This window comes from Strix uralensis, chromosome 20 (assembly GCF_047716275.1).
Source record: "Strix uralensis isolate ZFMK-TIS-50842 chromosome 20, bStrUra1, whole genome shotgun sequence".
Lineage (NCBI taxonomy): Eukaryota > Metazoa > Chordata > Aves > Strigiformes > Strigidae > Strix > Strix uralensis.
The window spans coordinates 7556140-7573488 of record NC_133991.1 but is presented as its reverse complement, the minus strand read 5'-3'; the positions used below and the strand labels follow the sequence as shown (position 1 = coordinate 7573488).

The following is a 17349-nucleotide window of genomic DNA, read 5'->3' as shown; positions in this document are numbered from 1 at the left end:
CGGAGGCTTGAGGGAGCAGGGCCACTTCATCAAGTGCTCCAAGCGGATGTGAAACTACGAACGCAGACACGAGAGCTGTACTGGGGATTTCCTGGAAAGCTGGATGGAAAGGAGAAAATTGGAAGTGACAGAGAAATCTGAAGGATTAGCAAATTACCTAATGATTGCAAAACTCTTTGAAGATGGAAAGGGTGGGATAAAGCTCTTACCCAAATCTCCAAATACCCCAAACTGTGAGATAATCGCTTGCTGGACTTTGGCCAGAAATCACAGTCCCTGCCATCTATGAAGAGCAATTGCTGAAAATCCTGCTGGCAAGTTCCCTATCTGCGAGAACTCAGCTCTTTGCATTTCTTTATTACTTTTTGCCCTACAGAGACAGCTCAGCTGCATCCCCTCTGGAAGGAGCAATTATCTGGCGATTCCCTGGGGAAGGAGGACATATCGTACACGTGGAGTGAACTAGAGAGAGGGGCTCCTCTCACCTCATCAGCATGCCACAGGGCCCTGAGCCACCCCAAATCTGCAATGCTGCTCATCACACATCTCCTCTGAATGGCTGGGTGAAAGCACCTCAGAGACCTGGCACAGTCAAACCCCCAAGGGGCTGCAGAGCTGCCTTGGCGAGGCGACTCTGTGCTGGGGGCTGCAAAGGCAAGAGCTTGGAGATCAGCAGCAAAGGGCAAAAATTCTCCTTGCTCCAAGAAATAGCCTGAAGCATATGTCAAGACAGCTGTGATGCTGCAGATGGGCTAAACACGAGTAACTTCAGATTCCAGGATGAGTGCTGGAAATGCGAGCCTTCCAAGGCCCAGAGGTGTTTTGGTTCAGTCCCGATGAGCACAGGGTTGTGTACAGCCCCTCCCAACTCCAGGTATCACTTTCTCCTACTGTGAAATGCTGATAAAATGTTCTTCCTCTTCTTCATACAGGACTTGAAGAACTAGCATGGAGAGCTGCTTGGTAGTAACAGTGTTTTATCCTCAAATGCTTTCGGCTCACCCTGAAGCATCACAGGTACTCAGTACTTCTCAACTGCAAAGGCTGACTATGGCACCCAGCAAAGAAGCTGAAATTTGGGTATATGGAAACCAATGGATTTTCTTCAAGTCCATTGCATGGGGCAAAGTCAGGATTTGGGACACCATCACATAGGACCCCATACCTACATCACTCAGTTCTGCTGAGCCCTTGCTAGCTAAGCTCCATGTGCTCCTTGGCAGGGCTCTCTTCTCTGCCCTTCTGCAGACTCTGGACATGCCACCATCTCCATCCCTTCCTCCAGATGCTGGGGAACTGCCCCTGCTTTGCTGGAGAGCAGCAGTCGCACCGGGATGCAACAGGGCTAACCAAAACGTGCCCTGGGCACTGACCCTGCCTTTGGTGGTCAGGGTTGAAAAATGGACGTACCAGTTGCTTCCAGCCCCAGAATAGCTGAGAATGGGTCATAGTATCTCTTACAGCTTCTTTCACTCATCTTGACAAACGGTGAGCAGGACTCTTCTGCCTGAACCGAGTCAACCATAATCCATGGCTGGGCAATTCCTCAGCCATCAGCAGTGGCCTATCAACAGAGAGGAAACCCCTCCTTATTAAAACCTTCAAACTCTCCTTATTAAACCACTCATTTCTGCAAATCCACATTGCCAGCAGACCATTTGCTAGCTTAGTATTCATACACCTGTGAGTTAGTTTGGAAACAGATATTAAAATACCCATCCAAGTGCCCAAGTCACCCAGCTCTTCCCTCCAGCCACACTGTGGGAGGGGTCCCCACCGCACACTCTTCAGTGCTCCAGGCAAATAAATAACGCTCCCACCAGGAGGCAGGGAATCAATACGCTTCCTTCCTTTGCAGTAAATTATGTTCTGATTAAAAGCTAAATGAGCTGAACTCAAACGTCAATTACCATCAGAAAACATCAATAAAATATGTTGTTACTGTTTAATGAGGTACCTGTTCCTTCAGCCGTCATTTCCCTCGGGGACACTTACTCGCCATTATTGGAGAGGCTGCAGGTGAAGTGTGTGGCAGGGCCGGGCAGTCCTGGATGCTCAGCTCAGGATGGGGATGGGAACTTGCCTTTGACCAGTATTTCTGTGCAATGACACACAACTCTTGACTGCCAGAGCCATGCCAGAAGGGTCCTTAGAAAAGATTCAAAGTTAATTAGGGCAACTACAGCGTCACCCACAGACTCTGCTTTAGCCCCATGGGAAGGCTCAGCCAGGTTGTCTGCATTCACATGGCACCAGCAGCATCCAGGCTGAGGCAAACTCTTCTGCCAGGAGCAAGATCAACATGACACTGAGCCTGAACAGTGGTAAATAGCCATGCACACCAGCGGGACCCATTAAGGCTGCAAGCATTTATTTGAATTACTAAGCAGCATATTGCATTGTTCACAAAATAGTCCACAAGCTTGCCAACTCTAGTGAAAGAAGCTCAGCAAATGCTTTCTTCAGTTGTTCATCCTTCTTCATCACAGTTTTTCCGAGTTATATTCCCCATCTTGTGATTTTCTGGGAGCAAGGGACAAAGACTGCTTGACACAAATTGTTTTTCTGGCGTGGATTGCATGTGAGTGGTTCTTTGACATGCTGCTTTGGTGACATGTTTTGGAGGAGAGCAATGCATTGAGTAAGAGACCAGGGACTCAGTTCAGATGCTCTTCACATTCAGGCACTTGCAGTCTTGTTATGCTCTATCACATAGACAGGGCGGAGCAGCAAACCCTTCCTGTGTATTAACAAACTGACTTTTCTGAAATTTCAGAGCACTTTCATCCGGAGACCAAAAACTGCTGCCTCTGACAACCCTCCTGGAAAGCTGATATCAGTCTGCAGGAAGTGGAGCAGAGCATGCAGCTGACAACCATTGCTTATATTGACTTGAGGGTCTACAGAAAAGGCAGGTAAGATCTGGCTTCACAGGAGGTGGTGTAGATGGGCAAGTGTGAGGTGAGGAAAGACTATTTTCCAGAAGACAACCTGAACCCTCCAAGCACCTCGTGTGAAAATGCATTTTTTCTTTTATGTCAAAGCAGAGCTGCTGAGCCTCAGGTGCTGCCACAGGACAAACATTAGACCCTTCTCCAAGAGCCTTCACCAACACTATAGTGAGCTTTGATCATCACGACCAACAGCAGAGCACCCCTTATGGCTCTTTTTCTTGCCCACCATGAAGGGGAGGCCACCAAGAAACAAGGTGAGGGGAACATCTTCTCTGTCCAGCCATGGAGCCTCAATGGCAGAGCCAAGAGCAGAGGCACTGGGGGGTCTATGTCATCTTCTGTGGGTTTTTTTCTCTAGAGGAGAAGAAATTGGGAAGAGAAAAAAGGAGGTGGGGAAGAAACAACTGACCCACTGTTAGGAATTGGTAGATCCTTCCAAAATGCAGCCATGGAATTATTCCTCCTCTTTTTGGCATTAAAATACTTGTGCTGACCTGCCCCCTTCTCCCTTCTCTTCTGCTTTGGTTTCAGCTCTTAAGTTTACTTCAGGTGCTTGACAACTGCTGCCTTTTGAGAAAAAATAGGGCCACCGTGAGATATCTTTTCCTGCTCCTGGTTCTTTTTCTTAATCTTCTGCTCTGGCTCCGACCTGTGTGATGATGCCCATCACTGACAACTGGTGGCACCCAAGATGCTCTCGACTGCTTGGCAGAAGAGGGGAAGCTGTGCACGCAGTGCTTCGCACTTCACTTGCCGGCTCGCGTGGCACCTGACATTTTGAAGGCATTGTAAAATCCATCTCCAAGCTGACAAAAATCTACCCTGTGGCATTTAGGAGGGTTTGCAGATGGCTATGCAGTGGTTAGGAAAGGTCATCTTATTATTATGGGAACTGAGTGAGGGGCGCGGCAATTCTGCCAGCCGGCATTGAGAGTTTGGGTTTAAACAACCCAAAAGAGATAAAAAGATAAAAGTTTGATAAAAGTCATCCTGGCCTCACTGGACTTTTTTTTTTTTTTCTTTTTTGAAAAGCCTCATTCAGCTCATCCAATATCCATTTGTGTTTATACAGCCTCTTTCATCCCAAATTCTGCTGCAGCATTTCAGAGACTTTCAAATCACAGATTCTCTATTCACTGACCCCGACATGGTATCAGTTAGATAGCTGGGAACGTGAGAAAGGCTTCTTTGTCTCTCCACACTGCAGTAAGAGCTGCACACGCTGCCATGCCTTAGCCCAAACCCATAAAAAACTTCAATACTTTTTAATCCAAGGGAAGTTTTTATGTCACTGATAACAGGGTGTGCCAGGTGGTCTTCCCCAGGCTGCTCCCCCACGCCTACCCCTTCTGCACCGAACAGACATAACTCCCATCACAAGCTGAATTTCCCTCAGAGACACAACTGGTATAAAAGTCTGTAAAGAGATACCTAATTTTCATAAATAGGCTATAATTTTCATAAATTAGTCCAGGTATCCAAGGGAGACACTAGTTAGCCAGAAAGGGGGGTTACCCCATCACACACTGCCTCAGAGAGGGGAAAACAAAGCAGCCCAGGCATTAAGGGCAAACAAGCCCTACACACACATGCCTCTAACAAAAAATTAGTGTCTTGCACCAACAGAGGCCAATTGGTCCTACAGCTGTGATACTCATGCTGTGGGGAAATACAGATTCAGCATCCATTATACGTTGCTATTGCTTGAAATATAGATAATCTACCTGACATTTTAATGTGGGTTTTTTTAAAAGGAGAGGAACACTCTCCCTGGATTCCTACACCACGAAGCGTGCTTAAATAAAGGGTTGCATCCTGCCACTTCCTCGCTGATGTTGGCGACATGTATTTTTTTAAAAAGAAAAATAGATGCTAGCAGAACAGTGCCACAGATCAGAGTGTGATTAATTGCTCAACATCCCCATGTGCAAACAGGCTGAGTGCTGGGGAGCAAATTCATCAGGCAGGGAGGGACAAGGACAGCAAGGGCTTCCTCATATCACACGGGGTTTGGACAGGGAGGCAGAGGCAGGGCTCAGCCCCTGTCCCTCTGCAGTCCTGCTTCACATACGAAACCAATAATTTGACAGCAGTGATACCATCACAGCCCATCTAGACCTCACCATTATTCCCTTTTAGCCTTAGTATTTTAAAAAACCTGTGAAGTGCAATTTTCCCCTGTTTCCAAGGCACTCTACTCAGCTTTAGTTCACACACAAGGGCTTTAGAGAACATCTCACTTTTTGCAAAGAAAAGATGAGCAGAGGGCACGACACAATGAAGTTACGAAAGAACCAGAGCTGTCGTTAGTGGGGTCTGAGCTTCGCAGCCTGTTTCATACTGCTGGATATTTTAATGTATTGCAGATGTCTTCAATACCCATAAAGAGTGATCTTCACACTTGGAGCAAGACCAGCAAAAAAAAAGAAAAAAAAAAAAGGGGGCCATCAATACAGAATACAATTGACTTAGCTGAATCCCCATCATCCCCTTTGCTTTTATATCAGGTATTAGAGGGTTTTCATTCATAATCAGCTTCCTTTTATGATGTTTCTTACAGCAAAGAACAAATAATACTTAGTGCTCTTGTAGCACTTTGCACCTGGAATCTGAGAGCTTTGCAAGATGTGTGAGACGCATTTTCCTTGCACATCTAATAGCAAAAGGGAAAGGTAAGAAACTCGTTAAGGCTGACAAGCTCACCCGACAGACTGTGCCTGAGTGTCCCTCAATGTGTCATCACTTCATACCTATAATTTCAGCTCATACTGCTGTAAAAATAAATGTGATGTCAGAAACTTGGAATGATAATTTGAATTCAAGATCAAATAATAACATGGATGGTGGAGGAGTGGATTATGTGCTTGGTTTGGGAATAAATGCACTGAGCTGGCAGTCACAGTATCCTGATTATATTTGTCCTGTATAAACTGAGTTTATTAATACAGTTTTAGCCACATGCCACAGCACACTGGATAGTAAATAAGAGGGAAAATGCTCATTTTAAGCTTCAATGCAACTCCATCAGAAATAACACAGTTTAAAAATGAAGAGCATAAAAAACCCAACAAAATTTAGAAGTTAAAACCTTACACCACGGGGCTGAAGAAGGGTTAGAAATAGATTATTTCATCCGAGTCACAATCACCACTTTTTCTTTCTATACTTTCTTGTTTTCATGGGTGACAATTCATGTAATCAAACCCATACGGCAAACCTGATCAATTTAGAGCTCATGCAGGAAAAGACATCTGAGCCAGCTAAGCATATATTTCTCAAATGACACAGAAGCGAACAAGAAAATAGATCTTCACTCTATCCAGAGCTACATGGAAAAAATCCATTTTGCTTCCAGTCCCAGCACGTCACCTCTCCAGCTACATCAATTGCTTAGAAGAGTTTTTAAATGCCCTCCCTGACACATTGCTGTCACCATATATCTTGAAACACTATGAATTTTGGTGGGGAAGCTGAGGATCACGTTATCTGCTGTACACAGCTTCCACACCAAGATGTTTGCCCGTATCTAGCACCCTACCTGCAAACAGGGTTGCATCTTTCACCTGTCGTCTTAGTGGAGCTGCACCCTTAGAGGTGCAGGCACCAACAGGAGAATGGACAGGCAAAGCTGGACTTTGGGATGGGGTTTTGCTAAGCTGTTCTGCCAGCCCTTCTGCGGCCACCAACCAGCAGAAAAGCCTTTCTCCACAGAAAGCAGCAGGATAGGGATCAGCAAAGCCAAAATCTCATTTTGCATTTACTCTGGGCAGCCTTCAGGGGTTGGAAGAGCTTCTACAGTACGTCCCCAGGACAGTAAAAGCTGGTGCAATCAAACATCCCAAAGTTGCAAGGGAAAAAAAGCAGCCTTTGCCCAAGGCTTCACTTTCTCCTCTCCCCCGGCTCTGCTCAGCACTTATCCCACGTTCAACAAGTCCTCAAGCTGGAGGAAAGCCTGACTCACTCCCTATCATGGTCATCAGTCATCCATACATGTGGCTTTGGTCTGTGGAAAAAATAAACCGGTTTAATTTTCCAATAGTTTATGGCCAGCTATTCCTGCTGGCAAAAGGAGCTGTGAATTTTTTATGGGGGCCCTTTGCTCCTTACGTGTTTGTGTTTTCAGCTCCTTTGCCTGGAATGACTCCCACTGGAAACCTGAGCGGCTGCAGGAAAGATACAGGGCATCGGGGCAGCTCAGTCCCACGCCATGCGGATTTGCCAAATCATTTTTTTCCCTTTCCCTGTTCACAAGGCAACCCTGGACCGACAGACATCACCTCAGGGTCCAAGAGCACCAGTAGCACCAACTCCCTCCTTACCCTGGCACCCCGTTTTGGAAAGGGGCAGCTGTGAGCCGTGCCCAGAGCGGAGCCGCTTGCTGAGGGACTCGCCTGGCCCCTTTCCATGGGGCTGGAGAGAGGCAGGAAGATAAAAGACTGCCCCAAGGTCATGGCCATGGGGAAGAAAACACTTGTTCAAATGTCTTTGATCCTATGCAAACACCCCCTTGAACTGACATTGGAAAACTTGCTGCACAACTGCCTCTTCTAAGGCATAATAAACTCCAAAGGTTCACAATAGCTGCACAAGGTGATAAATACAGAGTGCAACACCTACAACCAACACTCAACACAATGTTCACATGCAACGGCAGCATTTATTCGATCTGAAAGCCCAGCAAGCCACAGCTAGAGCTGGGCAGATGCTCTCTCATGGCTCCATCAGCATTTCTGGAGACGCTGTGGGGTCGTGCTGCAGGCATGTCCCAGTCCCTCAAGGAAGGGGTATTCAAGACACCCAGGTTCATTCACATAAGGATGGGAACAAATCCAAACCCTGACTTCCAAGTGATCTGGAAAAGAGTTTTCACTTGGCTCCTTTAGTAAAAGTCACCTGAAAACAAGCGCCTTAGGGAAGGCTGGGATCTCAGTGGGGTCTGGAGACACACGATCCAGCCTTTACACAATATACCCTGACGTCCATATGAAAGCTCACCCAAAACAATTTCCGCACGCGGGCTCATTCAAAGCACTCCAGGCTGCTCCAGCACAAGTTAAATTTTTTGCCTTGCTGCTGGTTTGAATTTACTTGCTGGAATAAGCATCCACCGAACTGTGCTGAGCCACAGCCACGTTGGAGAGCCCAGGCCAACTTTTTTCTGGCCATACAGACCAGGATGTGTTTACCCAGAGCTCGGAAAAACGATTCAACTTTTATTTTAGCTCAGAGGAGAGACCAAGGGGTCACCTTTAAGCTAAGGGTGGTATAAATAGAGGCTGAGTGAAAAAAAGCAACGTACAGAAAGCCAGGGAAGTGCTCTCTCCAGAAGGGAGGAGGAAAGCAAGACCCCATAACCCTGAGCAGACATGTATTTCATAGAGCAGGTAAATAGGGACCAAAGTCAGCTGGGTCAGCCCCATCTGTTCCACCTCTGTATGGATGTGGGCAAGTTCACAGCTGCCTCAACCTACATATTCATGTATATTCATGCCATGGGATGCAATGGCATACCTTCAGCAGGCAGAGTAAAAGCCAACACTTCTGCAACACTCCTGGCCCTGAGCTTTCTCCTGCTCTCGTACGCTGCCCCCAAGTCTCTGTCAAAGAAGCTGCAGGGAGGGAAAGAGGTCTGGGGGTAAAGAGGACTGGATGCTGGAAAATAACCCAGGTGACTAAGACATGCAAGTTTCTGGGGACATGAAAAAAATCAGCATCTCAGAAAACCACCACTAGACACTGGCATGAAATTACTTTTCATCCAGAATCCTGAGGTGCCAATAAAAAGAGGGTTTAAAGCACAGTCAGTGGCACCCAAAGCCCAAGAAAGGCTGTCATGGACTAGGAGCTGCAGCACAGTCCTGCTGTTGTTGGACTTGTCAACTGCACAGTCCCTGCTTTCCTCTCCAAGGCAACACCCATCAATCTCCCAGGGATGCTCCAGGGCTTAGCAACTGTCTGTGAGCCCCTGTGGGTCTCTGGTGGAGCGCCTCGCTGCACAGCAGAATATGGTGATGTTTTCTTTGCTGCATTAATACAGCTGTCACCGCTCTCTTGCGAACACTTGCCACCTGCCAGCATTTGCCACAGCCGCCTTGTAAGGGACCACTGCCCCAGAGAAGCTGTCCCTTGCTCAGGCACCAAAGCAACTGCACGGCGTGGTGCAAACCCCGAGCTGTGCAAAGGAGGGGAAGAGGACCAAGTGCGTCCAACGAGCGGCAGCTCGTGCAGAAGAGCCTCAGTGCTGGATTTATTTGGGTTTGCTATTGCACGTTTTACCACCACGGTCTGCTAGGAGCCCATGATTCAGTACTAGGAGTTTGCATCTCTATGCTTACACTGGCACTAATTCCTTCACAGCACTTAGTGCCAAAAGAAACGTGCAGGGAGACATGCGAAAGCAGGTATTCAGCAGCAGAGCAATTCGCTGTTGCATGAGTGGCCTCAGGTTATTTTTACGAGGAGCGCAGAGCACACACTTGGCCACAGCTCACCATTAGTCTCCCAGGGTAAAATGTGGAGGAGAAACCAGCTTAGTCACGATGCTTTGGAAAAGGGTAACCTCAGTGGGGGAACAGGGCCTCTCTGCCTGGAAACATGCCTGTCAAAATAGGTTTCTCCAGTTTCCCATCTCATTGCCCCATGGGGGAGGAGAGAGGAAAGGATCTTGTTCTCCATAAGAAAAGGGAAAGGGATATATCGGTATTCTCACACAGGTTTAGCTATGCAGCACTGGGATGTGTCTGTATCTTGAGCTCACGCTGTAGGATATGGGACATCCATCCTTGGTCTGGAGATGGAGATTTGGGTCCCTGCTGCCCCTGAGCCATGTCTGCACGCTGCTGCACCCGCTCCACCCTTCCCAACGTGGTTTATTGAGTGTAGAGAGTTTTATGAAGCACTTCCAGAGCCAGTTTCACACCATAGCCCAGGCAGACACACCCCAAGCATCACCTTGGCTTTTCCTCAGCAAAATTAAAGAAATCTTCAAATATTTCAAAAAAGCAATTTCCCTCATTTTTAAATACTGGTGGAGGCTATTATTAAGTAAAACATCGACAAGAAGCAGCAATGAATGACTCTCCCTTCATACACTCTTACAGGAAATTAAAGACCCATTATTAGCAGTAAGTACAGGAGAGCGATGCCTGCAGGTCCCAGCTTGGACCCGTGCCCCATCACACCTATGGATGATCCCTTCCCAAGAAGAGGTTAAAAATGCCACATGCAAGTCAAAAGGAGGCATGACATGGGTAAATGCCTTGCAGTTCAGCAGCAGAGATGAGAACAGATGAGCTAGCTCTGAGTTTGCTGTCTCCAGGAGGAAAAAATAAACAAACAACAACCCCCTCCAACAAAATCCAAGGATACAGAGCGCAACAAGTGTACTCTTGGCAGAAATTCAGCACCCTGATGAGCTCGCTGGGACCTGCTGGAAGATATACACATCCCCTTCAGGAACACCTGAAAAATATCTGGGGTTCACCATGTGATCCCCAACAGGAGCTGGGTCTTGCTCAGATGTCCCCCCCAAGACATTGCTGGAACATTGGTGGTGCTGCCCTTCAGGAAGGCTGCAGAAAGGGCTGCACCCCTCTGTATCACAGGGAATGGACCCACAAACATCAGGTACACACCCGCCCTGGGCCATTTGCACCTCTCCTCCCTGCTCCAGGTTACGTCAATGTACAAAGTCTTACATGCTGCAATGAATCTGGATGATTGATGCCATGGTGCTGCTCCAGGCAGCTCTTTCCCAGGGACAAAAAGGCATGGGAAGGGTTTGGAGGACAAGGAAGGAGATTCTTGGGAGGTTGTTCCTGGTTGCCCTCAAACAGAGCTCCATCACATCTGCAAGCATGACCAGAGCCAAATGCAGGTTATGGGGGTAGAAGGGCTTCCTTTTTGCTCAAAGTGAACTTTTTAGTAGCTTATTGGTTCCAGGCAGCAAGTTCAGGGAAGCCACGCAGCTCCCACACTCCCAAGGAAGTTGTTAAGATGGAGACATCCCACCAGGAAGCTCTGCAAACCCTCCTTTGGGCTTACTGGAAAACATCACTCAGCCTCTTCCTACAATTCACACCATTTGTTTTAAATGTGACTTTAATTCCTGACAAGCAATGTGTAGGGGAGAAGAAAAACACAACCATAATAGATGAGCCTTCAGCTCCCCGGCCACACTCTGACCTGTACCAGAACAAGATGAAACACAGATAGAAATGTCTCTTTAGGAGGAAGCCCATTCCTAGGAATTTCAAGAGGAGTTGAGAGAGCTCCCCCTTGCCCTACAGCCTGCATGATGCTTTGCAGAAGAAAGGTATCTCCTTTGAAAGGTGCACATCTCAGATGTTTGCAACCAATTCATCTTTGGTGCATGACATGACACCATGACTGTAGTGCCAGGACACATCACATTGATTTAGCAGTTGTGCCATCCTTCCAAAATTACAGGTAGGGAACTGCAGCACAGGAGGACTAAAAGATCAAAAATCCTCAGAGATCTGATGCCACCTACATCTCCTGCGATCGCTGTCCGGTAAATTTTGGTCTTCCCTCTTACCCCTCTTCCTCCTTATCCAGTGTGTTTTGAGAGCTCAGACATTTCACACCTTTCTAAGCCTGTGCTGCTCTGTGAATCAGATACCGACAATATTGCTTATTTAAAAGAAAGCCTGGGGAAAGAAACCTTAATAATCCAAACAACCAGTGGCCACCATGCAAAGCCACATTTACCATGGAATGGAGGGAGCCAGCCTGGGATTTTCAAAAGCCCTTATGCTGCTACAGCCACCAGTGAGCAAATGGGGCCAAGAGTTTTAAAAGCCCACATCTGCCTGGGGCTGCACTCACAGAGAAACCTGCTCATGTCAGAGCCCAAAGAGTAGCCCACAGAGGCTGCGCTTTTTTAGAAACCTGGCCTTGAAGGCATAGCCAAGGACTCTCTCGTCATTTGGGGCCATGATAAATATTGCACAAGGGCGAGGAATGGTGTGTTATCCTTGTGAGGCAGAAAGTGTTTCTGATGGGGTAAGGTCTTCAACGTAAAAACATGAAGTGGCAGAAAGCAGAAATAATTTGCAAAACAAGGTGTTAACACCCAAAGTACTGATATTAGGCAAATGTCACTTGGTCAGCTGGAAAGCCCAATACTGTGCAATCAAACCACAATCTCCAAGCTGGTCCTCTTGGTCCAAAGACACACAACCACAGCAGTAATCAGGAGGCTTTTTCTCTGGCATTCAGGGAGAAGTTCCATGCTCCCAGCAGAGCGGTTTCCCAAGCCAGCACAGTTATGGAGCTGTGATGAGACCATGGTACCTACCGGTTTGGGGCAGTGGATGTATCTAGCAAGGCTGATGATCAAGTCATGAGTGATTGGATCCACCAGGTTTCGAAAGCTGGCATATCGATAGAGAACATCATCCAGGGAGGTTGACTCCATTCCTAAATCCTGCAGAAAACAGGGTAAAGGAACAATATTAGATGTGCTACAAAAGCCAGTGCTAGCATGGATCTTAAAATTAGCCCACATTGGTGGTTCCCATGAAGAAGCCAAGAAGAAAATGATCCCCACCACCACCCACACAAGGAAGGGACACATAAGCACGTGACCCTGGGGAAAGCTGCACTCCTGTGCTTTATCTGCTCCGAAAAGAGGCGTTGGGGCTGCAGGATGAACACCCTCATGCCACTCACAAGCCATAAATCCACCGGGCGAACAGTGTGCTTGCAACAAGGTAAAATCAAAGATGACTCCAGAGAACATGACCACTCAATCGGCGTGAAACTGGAATTGGAGAATAAATATAGCACAGATGTGCTTCTGGGTCTGCTGTGCATAGGGAGGAAAGAATGAGCCTAAAATTGCAGCAATAGAAACAGGAGGATAAATTGGGGGTGTGTGGGAAAAGCAAAGTGCTGGACTAGATTGCCTGGGGAAGGGGTGGAGGTTCTGCCATTGGAGACTGGACAAGGATGTGTCAGGAACAGTTCAGATCAAGCTGATCTTGCCCTAGGGATGGATCAGACCTCCTGAGGTCCCCTCCAAGACTATTTTCTATGATTTGCAATCCTTAGACATAATAATTTGAGGAATTTTGGCAGAGAACTCACCATTATACGAAATATGTTAGTGCACAGGGACGAGGAGGGGAAGGGTTATATATAGTGTACTCCTTTTAATTCAAGTATTTTATCTACGCTATGTTTTGTTTCTCAGCAGCAGCCGATCAGGGGAGAGGACAGCACTTCTCTCAGATGAAGGCACGATGCAGCAAGGTTCACCAGCCATGGCTAGAGCCAGTCCATCAAGGAGATGCACCTCACAGGTCCCCTCCAACACTGGAGCTCCAGGAGAGCCAGCTCATTTTCCAGCCCTGCCTTAATGGGTGAGCTTGAGCAAGTCACTTCCCTTTTGCCTTTTATTTTTGACAGGAATAAGATGGTTTGTATTTCTCTTCAAAGGTCTGCTTTCGCTTTTGAAGAGTAAAGCCCAGAAGCAGCCTCCTCTACTTGGCATGGATGGGATTTAGCAAAATGAAGACCCATGGGTCCTACTGCATTTCAGGAAATTCATCTCTCCTTTGGGTAATGCATCCACCTTCCCATAGCCAAGACACCACCACACCTACACCAAGGCATTTACTTTCCAGATGACCTCTACAAGACTCAGTGGGCAGGGACATACCCACGCTGAGACCTGCCTGTCACCCTGCCATGCATTTTGGTGAGGTAGAGCCCCTACACTACCGAAACAACATGGAAACAGTTGTTTGACAGCCACCACTGAAGAGTGGAGATGTTACTTGGTAAGGAAGAACTGACCACCAGCATTGATCCAGTGCAAACACTTGCATAGGAAGCCACAACCACTGGTCCTTCAAGTCCTCACTGGCAATGGGAGCTGGGTCTGTAAGTTGGTGGGATGGTCCAGCTCTGAGTGTCTATTCCTGCTTCTTGAACCAAAACACAGCACAAATGAGGAATCATTTCAACTATCCATGAAAAATCAGGCAATGATGAAATCCTCATATCTGTATCTCCACTAGCATTGAGGCAATTACTCCTGACCCCCAAGAACAGCCACACTGGAGATAGAGACTTGTCCACAACAGCATCAAATGCCAAGTCCTCCCACATAGCTGGTGGCATCTGGCATGAAGAGTTTCATGATGTTTGAAAACATATGTCTCTGGGGGGTGAAAAGGCCTGCTGCCCAGTCTAATGGCAGCGCTCCCAGGGATTAATCATAGTGCCAGCAAACCAAACTGGTCCAGTTCTACAAAGAATTTGAGGCTGAAAAGAGCCGAGCTGCAAAAATGAGATGCAAGTTTCAGGTGAAAAAGGAACGAGCAACGCAAGAAAAAAGCATAAAGGGGAAAGCATTTGGTGCTCTGGTCCTCTTCTTAGGGAAAACCAACCAGCTACAGGGATGAAATACAGGAGGGGACCCCAAGGACAGAGGGTGCTGTCATGTGGAGCTGGGGAAAGTGAAACATAAAAGTTATTTATAAGGTGCCAGTAATAGGAAGGTCTACTTGGCCATGTCGGAGTCTCAGTCTGGCTAAATGACTCAATTAAAAAAACCTGAAAAGTGTCAGACACACCACACAGGGTTGGGACAATATTATTCACCATCATCCTACAAAAGGCAGTAGTTTTGACTACTAACTTGTTATTTATTGAATATTTTGCACTTCTGCAGAACTTGCCATGTAGAGGAAGTTAGAGCATCTCACAAATGCAAATTGCGCTTGTCACCCACAACCGCAAGTACTTACATTTAGGAACAATGCATTTAAAAGGAAGGCATTATCTCCCTTACAGGGCTGAGCAGAGCAGCTCAGTGAGATGTTAAGCCCTGCAAATTTGAGAAGCTGTCAATCTCAAATATGTGCTACAGCCAAAGCACCACAGCTCCCAGCCCTCACAGTATAAATGCAGCTTTTGCCCTAACAAATAGAAGTGCAGTAGGGTTGGACATAGCTGCTGTTGTGGGAAATCAAAATTCAACGTGGCAATAAGAAAGTAGCTTTCACAGAATCACACAATTGTCTAGGTTGGAAAAGACCTTGAAGATCATCCAGTCCAACCATTAGCCTAACATTGACAGTTCCCAACTACACCATATCCCTAAGCGCTATGTCAACCCGACTCTTAAACACCTCCAGGGATGGGGACTCCACCCCCGCCCTGGGCAGCCCATTCCAATGCCCAACAACCCCTTCTGGAAAGAAATACTTCCTAATATCCAGTCTCAATCTTCCCTGGTGCAACTTGAGGCCCTTACCTCTTGTCCTATCACTCATTACTTGGTTAAAGAGGCTCATCCCCAGCTCTCTGCACCCTCCTTTCAGGGAGTTGTAGAGGGCGACGAGGTCTCCCCTCAGCCTCCTCTTCTCCAGACTAAACCCCCCCAGTTCCCTCAGCCGCTCCCCATCACACCTGTGCTCCAGACCCTGCACCAGCTCCGTTGCCCTTCTCTGGACACGCTCCAGTAATTCAATGTCCTTTTTGTAGTGAGGGGCCCAAAACAACACAATCATCGAGGTGCGGCCTCACCAGTGCCGAGTACAGGAGCAAGATCACTTCCCTGTCCCTGCTGGCCACGCTAGTGCTGATACAAGCCAGGATGCCATTGGCCTTCTTGGCCACCTGGGCACCCTGCTGGCTCATATTTAGCTGGCTGTCAATCAACAACCCCAGGTCCCTCTCTGACTGACAGATAATCACAGATCGGAGATCTGTGTACATGTACATCTGTTGTACATGTACACATGGATGAAGACCAGGCAGAAAAACAGAAATACAATTCAGGAGCTTCAACTATCAGAAATCCATGATCCCTGTCAGACCCAGGACACAGATAGGGACAGAAATGTGTGGCTGAGGGTGGGGACAGTCCCCAAGTCCTGGCAACACTCTGCAATTCGATCAGCTTAGGTGTGTGTGAAAAACACCCCAAGACAGCCTTCATTCCTTCAGCTGATGCCTCCGAGCTTGGCTGCTCCAGGGTCACAGTTTTCAGCTCATTATTGACAGCCACACATGCAATTTATTAATAATTTACATGAAAAAGTTCCCTTTCTCCTGCCCACAGCATTTTAATACAGCAAATCCAAGCCAGTAACACCTTGATGCCCTGCAATAAATTGGAGCCTGTCCTTTGCTCAGAGATTCTCTGGCCCCAATGTAGGTGATGATGCTCTGTGACTTCAGACACACCTTCACTTAAAAAACCCCCACATATTCTGCCTTCAGACACTGGCTGTAGCAGCCAGAGGGATCTCGCACTGTGTGCAATTACAGCTCATGCCACAAACGAGGTAGCAAGTCTTCAGCTTCCTGGTTTTCTCGTTATTTTTAGGGGCATCACCACAGCACTGACTGAGTTAACACCAGCATTGCTGACGCTTTGACTGCAAACACGCCATTGGGTAAAAAAGAGCTGAGACAGTTAAAACACCACACATGTGAGGCTGTTCTCCCTTGCCGAGAGCACCAAAAAAGTCCCAAAACAACAAATCCAGCTGGCCACAAAACCCAACTGGCCAACATGCCCACTGATTGCAAACATATCTAGTTTGAAAAATAAAGAGACTGAACCAGTTTATGATCTATCCCACAGCTTCTGCCAAGTCGGCACTTAAAAAAAATTAATCTCAGCATCGAGATCTAGAGTTAAGATGAGGGTGTGCACTGTGCCCCCCAGGAGCAGCATGGTGACGGCCAGGCCAGCCCACCAAGGCTGCGCTGGCATGGTTGGCTTCAATTAGGCTGGAAAAAATAATTCCTTTGTTCAAGACCATCTTCCTCCTCATGTATTTTGGCACCGCATGGATCCACAGGCAACTGCGCAGAACCAGGTGGGTTCAGGAGCTCGGGCTCCTTTGCAAGAGGGGAAAAAAGGGAGACATAGAAATTTTGCAGATAATGTAGGGCAGGGAGATCCCCAAAGGAAACTCCCACTCCTTCAGGGAGAGAAACACCTCTCCTAACAGCAGTGTGGCTGTTAGCTTCTCAGTCAGGTGAAGCTTAACATTAGGATTAAGCAAACATGAAGTAAGAGCTGAATTTGGCACATGGTCACACGGCATCGCTGGCAAACACCACACGCTACCGAAGGAGCCAGTCTGGGGGCTTGGTAAAAGTAATCCTGCACACGCAGCTCTCAACACACTGGGATCTTTGAGGATCAAACCAGGCTTAGCATCTTGCCACTTCTCTTTAAGCATCTCAAAACTCTGACAACTTTCTCTTAAGCTAAAATTAAAATGTAGAACCAATAAATCAGAGAATTTCTCCTCTTCTCTCCTGGGAGAGCTTACATTTTTCACACAAAGTATTCCCTCCTCCCCCCTGGTACACACTTTTTATGCACAGATGTCTTTCTCAGCTG

At 47.3% G+C, this 17349-nt stretch overlaps 1 protein-coding gene across 1 annotated transcript in view; it reads right to left on the bottom strand.

Moving 5' to 3' along the window:
• The window catches only part of LRRC75A (leucine rich repeat containing 75A), a 98723-nt gene that overhangs the window by 51541 nt on the left and 29833 nt on the right, over positions 1-17349 (bottom strand). Inside the window, exon 2 of the mRNA XM_074890549.1 lies at positions 12274-12402. Coding sequence (XP_074746650.1) covers positions 12274-12402 — 129 coding nt within the window. The remainder of the gene's footprint in view (positions 1-12273; positions 12403-17349) is intronic.